The sequence below is a fragment of the Magnolia sinica genome, chromosome 6, assembly GCF_029962835.1.
Source record: "Magnolia sinica isolate HGM2019 chromosome 6, MsV1, whole genome shotgun sequence".
Classification (NCBI taxonomy): Eukaryota; Viridiplantae; Streptophyta; class Magnoliopsida; order Magnoliales; family Magnoliaceae; genus Magnolia; species Magnolia sinica.
Genome location: NC_080578.1, coordinates 7,431,479 through 7,447,117, shown reverse-complemented (window position 1 = coordinate 7,447,117; position 15,639 = coordinate 7,431,479). Strand labels below are relative to the sequence as shown.

Here is a 15,639-nt window from a genome sequence, read left to right as displayed (position 1 = left end):
CAGGCAGTCTACCACTTGTAGTGCCATCTCGTTTTTCCTGTCCTAATGTCACTTGTGCAGGACATCAGAACCACAAAAATGTAGGGCCCACCATGAAGATATAACCTGGCACAGTTCAGGCCGATCGGCTCATCAGGTGGCCACTGTTGGAATCAATGGACAACTGACAATGTGATTCAAGCCACAGGTCTGGCCCACCTAGTCAGCAGGTCAGCCTAATTTTTCAAAAAGGGTATCTTAGTAGTGGGGCCTATCAAAACTTTTGGTGTAAGAAGGTTCGGCAGTCACAATTTTGATTGCAAACCATGGTTCGGTGCTCCGGAGCTTGATTGCAAAGCACGATGGGCACATCAGGAGAAAAGGAGAGAGAGAAAGAGTGTTGTGAAAGCAGGAGGGTGGGAGTGTCTACTAGAGCTGTATACGAGTCAAGCTTGGCACAACTAGACTTGGTTCGGTCAGTAGCTGACCCCAGCTTGAACGCGGCTCGGCTCAGTCTTTGAGCCTGACTGGCTAGCTCGGCTCGGTTCGGTCAGTAGCTCGGGCCAGTTTGAGCTAAGTTTGAGCCTGCGAAACATTTTCTCAAACACATGGAGTGCACATTCAATTCATAATAGTATGCAAAACAACAACATCAGTTTACAATTATTTCACCAAACACTGGATGGGCAGCATCAAAATCAAAATACAAGGGTAGTTTTATCATGTAAATTTATTTATTATATTATATTATTATTATTATTTTTTGTGTAGTGATGTGTTTCGTATCCATACCTTCCTCACTACTATGTATGCACCCAAAAACAAAACTTGGTTGAGTCATTTCATCAAACACTTGGTGAGCAATGTCAATATCAAAATAATCGAGCCATCGAACTGATTCAATCCGAGTCGATTTGAGCTCGGACAAGCTCGAACTCAGCTCGAACTCAGTTTGGAGTAATCTAACCATTGGGAGGTTTATGGCATTGCACACTACACATAACTATGCTTTAAGTGGTCACTTATCAATGCCACCCTATAAGTCTCAATGGCACAATAGCTGTATAAGCCATATGACACATGCGGTCCACTGGTCTAAAATGACATAAGGCACAAGTGTTTATGCAATTGCATGTAACAACACTCGGCGTAATTATTCAAGCCGATGATGGTAGTTTTTTTGGCTTCCATACCGGGTGGTCTATAGAGAGAGAGAGAGAGAGAGAGAGACATGCTCACCTACGCACATGCGCACCTTTGCACACGTGTTATGGGTGTCGAATCCGAACGGTCCATAAGATGCAGAATCCCATGAGACCTAAGGGGGTGGATTTTCACGCTGACCTAAGATTCTGGTGGGCCATAGCAAAGAGAAATTCAAATCAAGGGAAGAAACTGTTTGCATTTTTCATGGCCCACCAAAGTTTTGGTTCAAAATAAAAATTGGTACCAGGAGGTTTCGTGAGGTTCTGCTTCATGTGGACCGTTCAGATTTTCGAGACTCATCAGATATGATGAGTTCTCAAAAAAGTTCGTATGTAGTCTGTGCGAACTGGCTCGCAAGTGAGCGTTCCGCTATATATATATATATATAAAATTTTTGCTTTGTATTCTACAGCTAGCCAAGGATACAGTGACGAGATGGCTTGAGTTGAGATTGATGGTTATTTCCTTGCAGTCGTCAAATACTATCAGCGGAGTTTAGGAGCCAAGTTGAGAGGAAATCAACACCGTTAAGAGCTGCAGAAACATTCTCTCTGATCTTGAATCCTGAAAGATATCTCAAGTGATCCTCTCTAATCTTGAAGCCTGGCAGATATCACAAGTGAATTGTCCACGGAAGATTCTGTTTTGCCAAACGTCAGGTCTTAAAACAGACGTCAACTTTGCATGTCCAAGACCGGACAACATAAAACTTCAATTCCTTACGGCTCGTGTACACGACCTTGTATCGATGCCTCACCAAACATCATGCCCGTCCACTAATGAGGTGGGCTGCATTTTCTGAAGCATATGTGCAGCTGGCGACAGCTTGGCTTAGGTTGTGTAACCCGATCCACATGTTTCTAACATTGTGGCCCACCTGATGTGGATCGGCCTGATTTTTAGTTGAGAACTTCTTCAAGGTTGGGGCCACCTGATGGAAGGATTGGATATTACACGTGTGATGTGTATAGCCGGTATGGCTTCTACACGCGCATGAAGCCTTCGCTACTGCGTCAGAAAGCTATCTTACTTTCAACACCCGCATAAACGCTGCGAGCACACGATAACCTGCTGCGCCCCAACGTGCACCTCAGAACAAAACGTTCACCGCACCTCAGAACAAAACGTTCACCGCCAACCACTTACCCTTCGCCACGCGAGAGTTAACCTACGCACCCCTCCCTGGCCATGACGACGACGACGACGACCTTGCCATGGCATCCCCTTTTCCATTCAAAATTCCATCCCTCTTCTTCTTCTACCCTAACGACGCTTTTCTCCACCACACATCTTCCGGGCCAGTCCTTCCCAGCCCGCCACGTGGCGGCCATCCAGGCCTTCCGCCGGAGCGACTTCGACGGGTTCGCGAAGCGGGTGGCGTCGGGAGAGGCTCTGAAGGACGCGTGGCGGAGCGCCAACGAGGGTTTCGAGCAGCTCGTCTTCGATGCCAAGCGTGCCGCCGAGCGGTTCGATCGCCAGTACTCCGTCTCCCGCAAGCTCGAATCCGTGGCCCGCTCAGCTGCGGACCGCGCCCGTGAGATTGATCGGGAGTTCGGGATCGGACAGCGGTGGCGCACTTTCACCATCGATTTCAGCAGGAACTTGCCTGTGGTTTGTGTTCTTTTCCTCCCTCCCCTTTGGAATTTGTTGTTGTTGGGATATGGCATCTACAGCTGCCTTATTGATTTGGCTACACCTATTTTTTCATATGCGAATTGAAATCTACACCCACCTTGTTGTTGTTGTTGTTGCCATCGGCTGGTCCTTGTTTGGTGTGCTGGTTGAGTATGATTATCCATACGCATCTACATCTGCTTGACACTTGGCCTGCATGTACCTCAATCCAAACCATCAAAGTCATGGGCCCATTACGGATCGGACATATCCCACCATTCACACAGAAATGATGATCCCAAGTCTAACCTTCCAATTGGTGGCGATGAAATGGACAGTTAAAGTGAGGAGGGGTCGGCATTTCAAATTCTACTAGTTTTTGTTCATTAAACATAAGTTGGGCTTGTCCAGTCTACCTAGTTATGGGGCTGTATACCATCTACAGTGGGGTCCACTACAAGGTAAGCAGGGGTTGATGTATGCAGTGGCTCTGTGCATGTGCATGGATTTTCATACTGTACCAGAGTACTGATATTTTTATTTTATTAAAATTTTTTAATTGTTTTATTATTATTATTGTTATTATTTATTTGCAGTACAGGAGACAGCTGAGTGGTTTTCTGGAATCTCCAATCGGGAAGAGCTCTGCTGTGAGTATTACCTGTCTTATGGAAGCTTGATTATCCAAAATATCCTTTCTTCAGTAATAAAAAGATGTTGTGAACATCAAACAAATTGCAAAGCTTGAGATGAAAATCTGTCATGCTGGCAGGAGAGACTTCATTGGGCCACAATCATCATCATTGTCATCATAGCCTCGTCCCATCTATTTGGTGCTGGCTTCGTGAATTCTGCTCCGCCAATCATCAGGATTTGATTATTCCTGTTCGAATCTTGATGATTGGCAAAGCAGAATTTGTAAAGCGGACCCCAAGCAGCTGGGACAAGGCTAGGATGACGACAACGATGAGATGCTATCCACTCTTCAAAATCAGGAAGGATGGCCCATAACTCTCAACTAGTTGCATATTTATGCAGTCCCCATCCAGTTCTCCTAGCAGGAATGGGTATGGGCCATTTGTCACCATCCCTTGAGAATAAACATCATGACCTTAATGAGTATGCAATCTGAATTATTTAAGATGATGCAAAGTCTGAATGAGGGTATTCATGGAGCATGGAAAATTCAGAGAACCTTGAAAACCATCCATTTCTCAATCCATGTAGTAGTTTATCTCTGATGATTTATATTACACCAGATAATACAAGGTATTCTGTTTTATGGGGCCTTTGGGCTTATTATGTTTCATCTATTGCGCATTCAGTATAATTTACAGCTTATTACTTACTCAATTTTTTTTTTTTTTTAAAAATGTAGACTATCTTCTTCCTCTGGTTTGCGTTGTCCGGATGGTTGTTTAGGATCTTGATTTTAGCAACGTGGGTACTGCCATTTACTGCCCCCTCCTCATAGGGACAGTTGCAAATAACTTTGTGATTGAGGTAATTTTATTGCGCTTTATTTCTAGTGCTGCATGTGATCTGGTGGCTCATAAATGTGACTGTTCCTCACACAATCATTCTGATTTTCTGTATCGATGTTTACATTGTTTTCTTTATAATCTTAAAGGCGACTATGTGCAAGATGTGAATATCATTTTTCTACTAAATACTACAGTAACATGTTTTATTGGTTTGCTTGTTTGAGATCTATGCATATCATGTATGTATGGTTGGAGAACAAATGTGGATTATGAAAAGTCTATCCTTGCAAGAGCCTTCCACCCATGTCATTCAAGAATGGTTACATAACAGTAAATGTGGGACCTGTTAGGCAATATGGGGCTGTAATGCCTGTTCTGAAAAAAATGGCCCATAACGGGTTGTAACCAATCATTTTCTTCATTAAAAAAAAAGAGACTGTTACAAGGCCGTAATGGCTGTTACCTTATTATGGCCATAAGGCTGGCCATTATGGCTTCCATTACTGTTATTGATTACCTTGCTTCCTCTTAGGTGTTGATCCTACTTTGAAGCTTGCCTTTGGCTCGAGCTTGCGCTCTCACTTCTTAGTTGTTTGCACTTGCTAACATTTTGAAATAGATGCTTCCAGCACCCGAATCTGCTACTGCATCCCTTCATACTTCATGCAACTATAAATTCCCATCGAGAAGAGATATTAGGTGCATCTTCCACTATCTATAATGGCTGGGGACTGTTAGACCAACATAATCTAGCACTGAGTAAGGTTGTTTCATAAGCTTTAGAGTTTATTGCTTTATTGAATCAGGCAATGCATTGGAGTAGACTAGATTTTTAGATGACTCAGTCCATGCTCCATATATAAATGGGCCATGCATGGAAGCAACTGACAATTTACAACTAATCATTCTTCGTTATGTGGAAAGAGTGGTACTTGCCACGTTAATAAGTGATGAGGACATCCGAGCACCAGTCAGAGTATACCAAAGGAGGAGGAGATCTCCCATTTCTTTATGGCTAGGTGATGTATACATGGGGCCCCGTGGGCTCACGTCGAGTGCCTAGCCCGTTGAAGACCTCACATGCATGATTATGCATCTTTGAAGGCCTCACATTGGGAAGATGCATGTGGGTTACTTAGTTGGATTATTCCGACTGTTGGATCATCATCATTGGACATCTTGATCGTGGGCCATGAAATAGTTTAGTTTATTTAGTTGTTTATATGTTTGTTAATTTTTTTCGTTTTGCTTATATTTTTTGTTGAGTTTAGGTAGTTAGGAATAAATTTTATTTTATTTAGCGTCTTTATGAGAAACTTTTTATTTGAGAGTATCTTTTTGTAAGTTACCGAATGAACCCCACGGAGCATGTGAAGTTGAAGAGACAAGTGGATCAGCTTCTTAGGAAAAATGTTCATTTATGAGAGTTCGAGTCCATGTGCCGTGCCGACCCTCCTCACGCCAAAGAAAGATGACACTTGGCGCATGCGCGTGGACAATCGGGCCATCAATAAGATCACGGTCAAGTATCCGTTTCTTATACCGCGTCTTAACGACAAGTTGGATATAATGGTTAGTACCATGATTTTTTTCAAAATCGACCTCAAAAGCGGGTATCATCAGATACGTATTCGCTCAGGAGATAAATGAATCACGACCATTAAGATGAAGGATGAGTTATACGAGTGGTTAGTCATGCCTTTTGACTTGACCAACACTTTGAGTACATTCATGAGAGTGATGACCCAAGTGTTTAGGCTCTTTATGGGTAAGTTTCTGGTGGCATGTTTTGACGTTATCCTCATTTATAGTACCTCCAAAGAACATTACCATTTGAGGCAAGTTTGCGGGGTCCTTAGGACATAAATTATATGCCAACCTGAAGAAGTATTCTTTCATGTCTGACAAAGTTATCTTCTAAGGGTTCATCGTTTCTTACGAGGGTATGTCTGCAAATCTCGAGAAAGTCAAGGCCATTGTAAATTGGCCTGAATCGCAAAACATTTATGAGGTGCGTAGCTTTCACGGTTTAATTACTTTTTATAGGTGGTTCATTCGAAGCTTTAGTTCCATTATGGCTCCCATCACGGATTGCATTATGAAGGGAGAGTTCAAATGGACTAACACGACCTCCAAAGTGTTTAAAGAGATTAAGGGCAAGATGATTGAGACTCCTATCATGTGTCTTCCTGACTTTTTTAAAGTTTTCGAGGTTGTGTGTGGTGCGTCTGGTGTAGGCAGTGTTCGAAATATCAGTATCACACGATGTATTGCACCCTTGGGATACAGATACGTATCGGTTATCGCATGGGATATATCGTTTGTATCGCATAGTTTATCGCACTTTTTGGGAAACATGGGGAAACATTAAGAAAATGGTTGAATTTTTTAATGAAACTTTGGAGATTGTTAAAAAGGCCCCTAATATACACTTTTAAATCATAACATTTCAAAAAAAAGATGCACATAATAAATTTTCTTTGTATAGGGTCCTAAGCTATTCGATGTTTAACTGAACTAATGCAATTATATTTAAATTGAATGCATGATACTTATAAATATATCATAGTCATGTATGAAAACACAACCAATTCATTGAAAAGCAAAAGAAGAACTGAATAAGTAAAGTTTGAGAAATATACATATTAATGATGGGGACTAATTGTGGTAGTCGAGATTTCACATATGATATTATATTAGTACTTGTTAGGGCCCATCTTGGGGCATGTGCTGTATATCCATGACACTCATCCATTTTGTCATATTATTTGAAGGAATGGTCCATAGAGCACCATCCACACGTACAGTTGTTCATGCATGCAACAGTACCACATGTAAAGATGCCAGATACCCTAAGCGTATTGAGTAAATTCTGTGGGGCCACCTTCATTCATGCATTTTATCCAACCCATTCATCCATTTCACCATATAATTTTAAGTCTTTAGCCAAAAAAAGAAGCTTATTAAAAAATCAACTGGACCACACCAAGGCAACGGTGTGAATTGAATGTCTATCATTGAAACCCTTATTGGGGTCACAGATTCTCCACTGCCATCTGTGGTGGGTCCAACTGATCTTTAACGGTGGGCCCCACGAATTGTTTAATGGTGAAAATCATATTCTCCGCTGCCATTTGTGGTGTGGTCCAGCTAATCTTTGGATATGATTCATTTGTTGGATAATGCTCTACTATGATCTCTAAAAATAGATGAACGGTGTAGATATGATAAATACATCAGTGTGGGGCCCACGTAACTTTGATCTCCTTTGAACCGTTCGTACAGCTCGAGCTCGAGGAGTGCCAGTGCTCGTCTTCGCACGATACGTACCTGAATGCGGATTGCGTCCTACCCCTGCCCGTCTCGAGCCTCGAACGGGCAGTTCTGTGGGTGGGCCCACCGTGCAGTATCTGTACATCCAAGCTGTCAATCCCTTTTGCTCGTATCATTTTAAGGTTTGAACACAAAAATGAGGTAGATCCAACGATCAAGTAGACCACACCAAATACCAAATAATAAGCTTGGTTGCATTAAATGCAAGAGTGTGTGGTCCATTTTAGCGTTGAATCTGCCTCATTTTTGTTTTCATGCTTAAAATAATCTGAGAAAAAGGGATGGACGGCTTAGATGAAGGGAACAAACAAAAATTAGCTTGATCCAAAACTTTAATGGCCCCCAAAATGTTTTTAATGGTCGACGCTCATTCAACACCGTTTCCTGTAATGTGGTCCACTTGAGATTTAGATCTACATCATTTTTTATGTCATGCTTTAAAATATTATTTCAAAATTAATGGATGGTGTGGATATGACACACACATTACCGTGGGACCCACAGAACTTGGTGACACTACTTTTGCCATTGTGCAGTGAGTAACTCACTGCGCTTAGCGTACTGTGTAAACTCATGTGAGGTCCACCATGATTTATGTATTTTATCGTCTCCGTCCATCCATTTTACCAGATAATTTCAGGGCTTCAGCCCAAAAATAAACCATATACAATGTTTAAATGGGCCACACCTTACAAAACAATTGAATTGAACATCCACCGTTGAAAATTTCTTCAGGGCCACATAAATCTTGGATGATTGGATCAATCTTAAATTCATATTTTCCTATCATCCACGTTTGTATGATCTTATTAGCGGTTTGGATACAGATAAACATCATTGCAAGGCCCAGAAAGATTTCAACGTTGGAAATCAGTATCACCACTGTTTCCTGTGGTATGATCAACTAAAATTTCTAAGTTTTGGAATCAACCCCTTAATTTATATGGGAAAACGAATGGACGGCGTGGATTGACCACATACATTAAAAGTGGGCCCGACTGAGTTTACTGAGTATGATAAGAGCGTGCTCAGTAAACCACCACGCAGCCGATCCCCTTTTCACCCCTCCCGTGCCCATCTCCTTCATTTTCCCTCTCCTTCACGCAGCGAGGATTCCGGAGGATGATTTCTCGTTCCGTTTCCTCAATCCAGCCTGATTTCTCACTGAATCTCCGAGAAATCCGCACAAGCACGCTCCAATCAGCGAAGAAAGAGGGAAATTGAAGAAAATAGCCAGAAAAAATTGAAGAAAGAGAGATACAAATGCTTACCTGTTGAATGACCCACCTCCGATCACCGCCACAGCCTATGGCTACAGGTACTCTCCTATCTCTCTCTCTCTCTCTCTCTCTCTCTCTCTCTCTCTTTTCTAATTCAAATTTTTTTGATTCTCCACAACCCCGAGTGTCCGTGAGTCTGGTTGTCGATTTCCGACAATAATGGAGGAAAAAATACCGCAGTATCGCATGATGTGGGTTGTATCAGTGATATCGACGATATATAGCGCGATATCGCACGATATATCGTGCGATATCTGAATTTTGGGATTTTTAGTATCTTCCGGGGGTTATCGGACGAGTGTCGACTCGCTGGGGGCCGATAATGATAATATCGGCCGATATATTGGCCGATAGTATTGATATTTCGAACACTGGGTGTAGGTATAGGTGGAGTACTTAGGCAGGAAGGACACTCTGTTGCCATTTTAGTGAAAAATTGAATGAGGCGAAGCAATGATATTCTACATATGACAGGAATTCTATGCGGTAGTTCCATCTTTGCGACATTGACAACATTATTTACTACTACAAGAGTTTGTCTTATTTTCTGACCACGGGGCCTTGCGATACCTTAACTTTCAAAAGAAATTAAACCCAAGGCATACCAAGTGGGTAGAGTTTCTCTAGGAGTACATATTTGTTTTGAAACACAAGGCCGAGGTCGAGAACAGACCTGCGATGCCCTTAGTTGTTGAGTGGCATTACTCTAATCCATGAGCATAGAAGTCACCGAGTTCGAACAATTGAATGGAGAATATTCTGCATGTCCAGATTTTGAGAAAGTGTACATGTCACTTTTGGATGATTAGTTGAGGAGTGGTAGCGAGTTTGTCTTAATTGTTGAGTTTCTATTTAAGGGTGACAAACTCTGCATTCCCCTCACATCCCTATGATTTTTTCTTGTTTGGGAGCTTCATGTCAGAGGAATAGATCATTTTGGTAGAGACGAGACTATTACCCTTGTCGAAGATAGATTTTATTGGCCCAGTCTCAAGTGAGACGTTAAAATTATTGGGCAATATAGGACTTGTTAACTGACAAAGCAGAAAAGGAAAAACACTGGATTATATATGCCTTTGCTAGTGCCACACGCTCCATGGTAAGATATCGGTATGTATTTTGTTCTTGGCTTACTCAAGATTATCAGAAAGCACGATTCCATCTTTCTGGTGGTGGACCGTTTTTCGAAAATGGTCAATTTCCTTCTATGTTCCAAAACGTTTGATGCCTCCAACATTACCAAGATTTTGTTTGGAGAGGTAGTTCATTTGTATGGTTTGCCAAAAACCATTGCGTTTGATAAAGACATGCAATTCATGAGTTATTTTTGGAAGACACTTTGGCACATGATGGGTATAAGACTTCAGTTCTCGTTGGCATGCCATCCTCAAACTGACGGTCAAGCAGAAGTGCTCAATCGAAGCTTAGGAAACCTATTGCGATGTCTTGTGGGTGTCCATACTAGGGTTTGCATATAATAGTTCCGTTAATAGGTCGATAGGCATGAGTCCTTCAGAGGTAATACATGGTTACAAGCCTAGGAAACCTATAGATCTTATTCCCATAGCGGTCTTCTATAAACCTTCAGAGTCCGCAAAGCGTAATGAGATTAGAAAACAGATTAATATGAGTAACGAAAAGTACAAGATATTTGCCGACTCTCATTGCAGGTTTCAAGAATTTCAAGTAGGTGACTGTGTCATGGTTCGTATAAAGGCCAGAACGGTTTCCGTAAGGGGCCATTAGGAAATTACAAGCTCGTAGTGCTGATCCTTATAAGATATTGAGAAAATTGTGCTCTAATGCATATGTTGTAGAACTTCCACCTGATATGGGTGTTAGATCTACATTCAATGTGGAAGATCTTGTGTCCTTTAAGGGCCTAACAGCTTCACCCTCTAGCCCTTATTGCAACCTTCACATTGACGCATATAGCTTTCCCGAACTGTCCCACGAACCATGGCCTTTGCCAGATCCTTCTTCCCAACCTTTGTCTTCTCTACCATCTATACCCAATAGAAGAGAAAAGATTGAAGATATTTTGGATGAGCAAGTGGTTTCCACCAAACACAGAGGTTTTCAGAAGTATCTCGTTAAGTGGAAGAACATGTCAGAATTAGTCTGTACGTGGATCACAGTGGCAAAACTTCAGAGGTTAGACCCGGATCTCATTGAACCTTACCACAACTTTATTTTGCCAGAGGCGAACTCTTAGCCGATGGGAATTGATGAGGACATCCGAGCATTAGTCAGAGTATACCAGAGGAGGAGAGCTCTCATTTCTTTATGGCTAGGTTATGTATATAGGGGTGTCAATGGACAGGGCTTGGGCCTGAAAAATCAGAATTTTGAATAGGGCTGACCCAAAACAGTTCAAAATCTGATCCGAGACGTACCCCAAGCCTGGCCCGTTGACAACCCTAAATGTAATAATGTATACACGGGGCCCCATGGGTCCACTTCGAGTGCCTAGTCTGTTGAAGACCCCACAAGCATGATTATGCATCTTTGAAGGCCCCACACTGGGAAAATGCATGTGGGCTACTTAGTTGGATCATTTCGACTGTTGGATCATCGTCATTGGACATCTTTATCGTGGGCCATGAAATAGTTTAGTTTATTTAGTTGTTTATATGTTTGTTATTATTATTATTTTTTGTTTAACTTATATTTTTGCTGAATTTAGGGAGTCAGGAACAAATTTTATTTTATTGAGCATCTTTATGTGAAACTTTTTATTGAGCGTATCTATGGAGCCCCTTGTGTGACGCTTTTTGTATGGCTTGTGGACCGGAAGAGAATCCTCACAGTAGATAATCTCTAGGATGAGCCTTGATTCTTCCCAACATATGTTTGATGTGCATGGAACATGAGGAAACGATCAATCGCCGTTTCATCCATTTTGCATTTGCGGGAAGAGTTTGGAACCACTTCCTCTCTTTGCTTCATACCGAGTGATGCCAGAGTCTGTTGAGGACTTGCTTTGGGCCTGGCATTGAGGGAGAGTCAGTAAGTCCGGGAAAGCTACATGGAGGTTGATTGTTATGGCTGTGCTTTGGTCTATTTGGGGAGCTAGAAATGGGCGATGTTTTAGGAATCTGACCAAGGGTGTAAATGAGGTTATTATCAAAGTTAAAGGTCTTGTTGGGGGTTGGGTCATCTATGTAAAAGCCGCTTCGGCTGGATCTTTTTGCTGAGCCCTTGGTCTTTCAGGGCCTTCTATTGCATCCTGGGAAATTGTACTTCCTCAAACCAGTTGACCAGGGATTCCTTTTAGTTTTTCCCTTCTCTTTTGATGAATGGGTGAGATCTTATTAAAACAAAGAGGGGAAAATACAAGATGACTCAAAGCTTCCAACCAAAGCTTGAAAGCTAACAAAAAATACAATACGAAGAAATGATGGAAAAAAAATTAAAACAAACATATCACAAGCTCAGGCTGGGTCCAACTGGATTAGGCATGATATCATGCCTCTGAGATCTTCATACAGAACCTGTCTTTCACCAACTTCTCCACCCAATCATTCACAGACCAGTGAATGTGGTTGAAATCAACAGTCAATGAGTCGGGGTCTTTTGCTTCTTCTAAAATGGATCACACCCTCCACAAGAAATGACCAACTCTGATCCAATTGATGACATCTAATGAACCACCCCCCCCTCAAGGGATTCCTTGGCCTTCAGAGCCTAACAGAGGGAGATGGTATTCTGCATGTAACCTTTAGCACAAGAGACCATATTAGCATAGGTAGAAAAACTGAATACTCTTGAATCCTATTCGACAATGACACATGCCTCAGGCAATGCTTTCCAAGATGGCAAGGCATACAGTTTTTCAAGTTGGTTATCTCATGGATTTAAAGGCAAGTGCAATGGGATTGCACAAAACAGTCTGGTATGATGCTTCATTCCAGCAACTGAACTTTCTGGTGGTTCATTACCACATTGAAATACTAAATGACATAAATTGACTAAAATTTTATGGGTGTAAGATCATGATTGAAAAGAGAAGGAAAAATGAAAAAAAAGAGGAAAAAGATTCATTTGGTTATTTCTTATTTTCCATCTCTTCGTATGTAGATATTCCCCTGCTGGTTTTTCCATATCTTAACAGCCCGATTTACAATTTTATTTGATCTGGCACTAATATGATTCTACTGAATATATTGATTTTTCAAACTGTCCCCTATTCTAATATGGTTTATGTGTCTCTACTGAAATATGACAGGGAGCCTGCCCAGCTTGCAAGAGGCGGTTCATGGGCTACAAGAACCAAGTTATCCGTTGCACTAATTGCAGAAACATTGTATGGCAACCTGGAGATAACTTCTCAAGGGGCACACGTCCCTCTTCAACTTCGGATCCTGACATTATTGATATAGAGATTGAGGAGAAATGATCTAGTTTGCTGCTTGATGTGTGGTCCGAAAATAGATGTTGGAAGGTTAGAAGAGGATGCAAGATCCCCCTGCTTGTTGTTTGTAGCTTGTGGTTTTAGCAGTCACCATTGGTTTGCTTCTTTTGTACAATAATAATAATATAGATGTAGAATTAAAATAACCGTCTTCTCTGTATATCTTCATCAACCCAAGAAAAGGAAATACATGCATACCGATAAAGAGGAGACTTCTTAGCCCCCTTTGTTACTTCATCGTGCTTGTAGTAGTGCAGCAGTAACCGTGCCTTTGGTTTCATCCATGAATCTTTGTTCAACCTGTTTCCACTCCCTGATCCGATTTCTATTTCCACACAAGGGCGCATTGAAGTGACAATGAGCTCGAAACCAGACAAACCCAATCTCCCTCGTGCATGTGATCATGTATCTTTGGATCGCTCATCTTGTGGGCAGCTTTTCTTGATGGTCAAAATTGCACTCTTTGATATTCTTACATCTGAATCAAATTACTTCTGCATATTCTCATTCAAACTGGTAGTGAGCCACAGCTAAAGATGGTTGGAATTGTGTATCGGGGCTCTCGGTTCGCTGATAAATTGCTTGCATCACTCCTGTACAGATGAGATCAATAGCAAACTTTCCAAAGCCCTGCAAATTTGCAAATGAACGGAAATTGAGAGCACCGAAATTTATCAATTCTCAACAGGTCACCAATCGCGGATTCAGTGGATCCAATTGACCAATTGAATTGAGGGTCCTCAAAACATATTAGGGTCTGTTGGTGCCAGGCAATGGGATGTGAAGGCTGCAGATCAACTTCGTTTTAGGGCCCTTAAAAATTGCGGGGACTGTTGGTGCCAGCCAATGGGATCTGAAGGCCACATATCAACTTCCACCAAGCTGAAGTACAGAATCAGCCAGGGCAGGTATATGCCAAACATGAATATGACTTGATGCCCATGGGCAGAACACCTGACAAAGAGACCCAATCTTGAGTGAAATAAAAACTGCAACTTTGGTCTCGGGACAGATATTCGAGATAATACTCAATCCTGATTATGAATTGACAAACTGAAGTTTTACTACTACATGGTTCCAATTAAATCCATCAGAAAAATTAGAATCGAGAAAAGAAAAAGTAATTGGACATTGGCCATTGAATCACGACTATATCAGCCATTCTGATATTAAAATTGGATAGAGATAAAATTGTAGAAGCGGACCCCTTTTTTTTATTTCCTTGGACCATGCAAGAATTTGTTGATATGTGCCTATGCCCCTTCTGTGTGGCGACATGGGGGCAAATAAGTTAGCGTCAGAAAGGGACTTCTGACTTCTAGCTTTTACTCAAAACTGGACATTTATTTCTTCCAAAAAACACATTAAATTGATTTCCAAGGCAGAGAGAACACAATGTAACATTGATCTCCAATCCACGTAAAATTGGAAAATGAACAATGGAAGAATAATTTAATTCCATTCTTTTCTATTTCTTTAGTATTTTAGTTTACTTTCTATATCTAGTTTTCAGTTTTCCTTCATCCAAACCACACAAGACAGAACAAAAGAATGAAGGACAAAAAAAATAATAATCTTGCTCCTAAAGCGAGCTACCCAAGTAGATTCAAATGACAAAATTCAGTTAAATAAGTCATGGATTCCTCTCAACAAAAGGCCTTGTTGGGGTGGGGTGCATGCAGCTAATATTTTCCCTGTTGCTCATTTTCCAGCTAGTTGGTTAGATCTGTAGTGTGTTCTGTTCTTCGTTTTCTCATCTTGATATTTTCTTTTGTATTCTCTGGTCTTTGGCCTTTATCAATAAGTTTCTCTTTTACCATATTAAAATAAATAAATAAAAAGGTCCTGTTTGGATGTTGAATTGAATTATGACAATACAACACGGTAAAGTAAATAACCAAAGTGGAGCTAGTGGTTAGCCGCATTCCACTCACAGTTAAGGACCTGCACCTTACTGTGGTTACCATCGCTCCAAGTCCAACTTGAAACAAACAACATATTAATTAGGGTTTTGGTTGCCATTGACATCATGGCCTGTCCCAGTTATATGTGGCAGGCAAGGTTTTGGATGTCATTATGAATCAAAATTGTGCCACCCTCTCGGATGTCATTATGAATCAAAATTGTGCCACCCTCACTTTGATCATTTCCTACATGGTGAGCTGAATGTATGAATGTATTGCAATTCAGTTCAATTGAGCATTCAAACACCCGTAAATATTAGAGGGCAAGCTTTGGATGTCCTTGACCCATGCCACTAAAACCACAGCACGTGACTAACAGCCTGAGTTTCCTTGTTGAGCAACATTCCCAGTGAAATCAGCAGATG

General features: G+C 41.4%; 1 protein-coding gene across 1 annotated transcript; it reads left to right on the top strand.

Annotated features, from left to right (window-relative positions):
* Window positions 1-2,164: 2,164 nt before the first annotated feature.
* On the top strand, window positions 2,165-13,547 carry LOC131248129 (uncharacterized). The gene is given in 5 exon segments (XM_058248200.1): window positions 2,165-2,796; window positions 3,396-3,449; window positions 4,178-4,256; window positions 4,259-4,302; window positions 13,125-13,547. Coding segments are annotated over 5 exon segments (771 nt in total). The 5' UTR covers window positions 2,165-2,373; the 3' UTR covers window positions 13,296-13,547.
* Window positions 13,548-15,639: the final 2,092 nt, after the last annotated feature.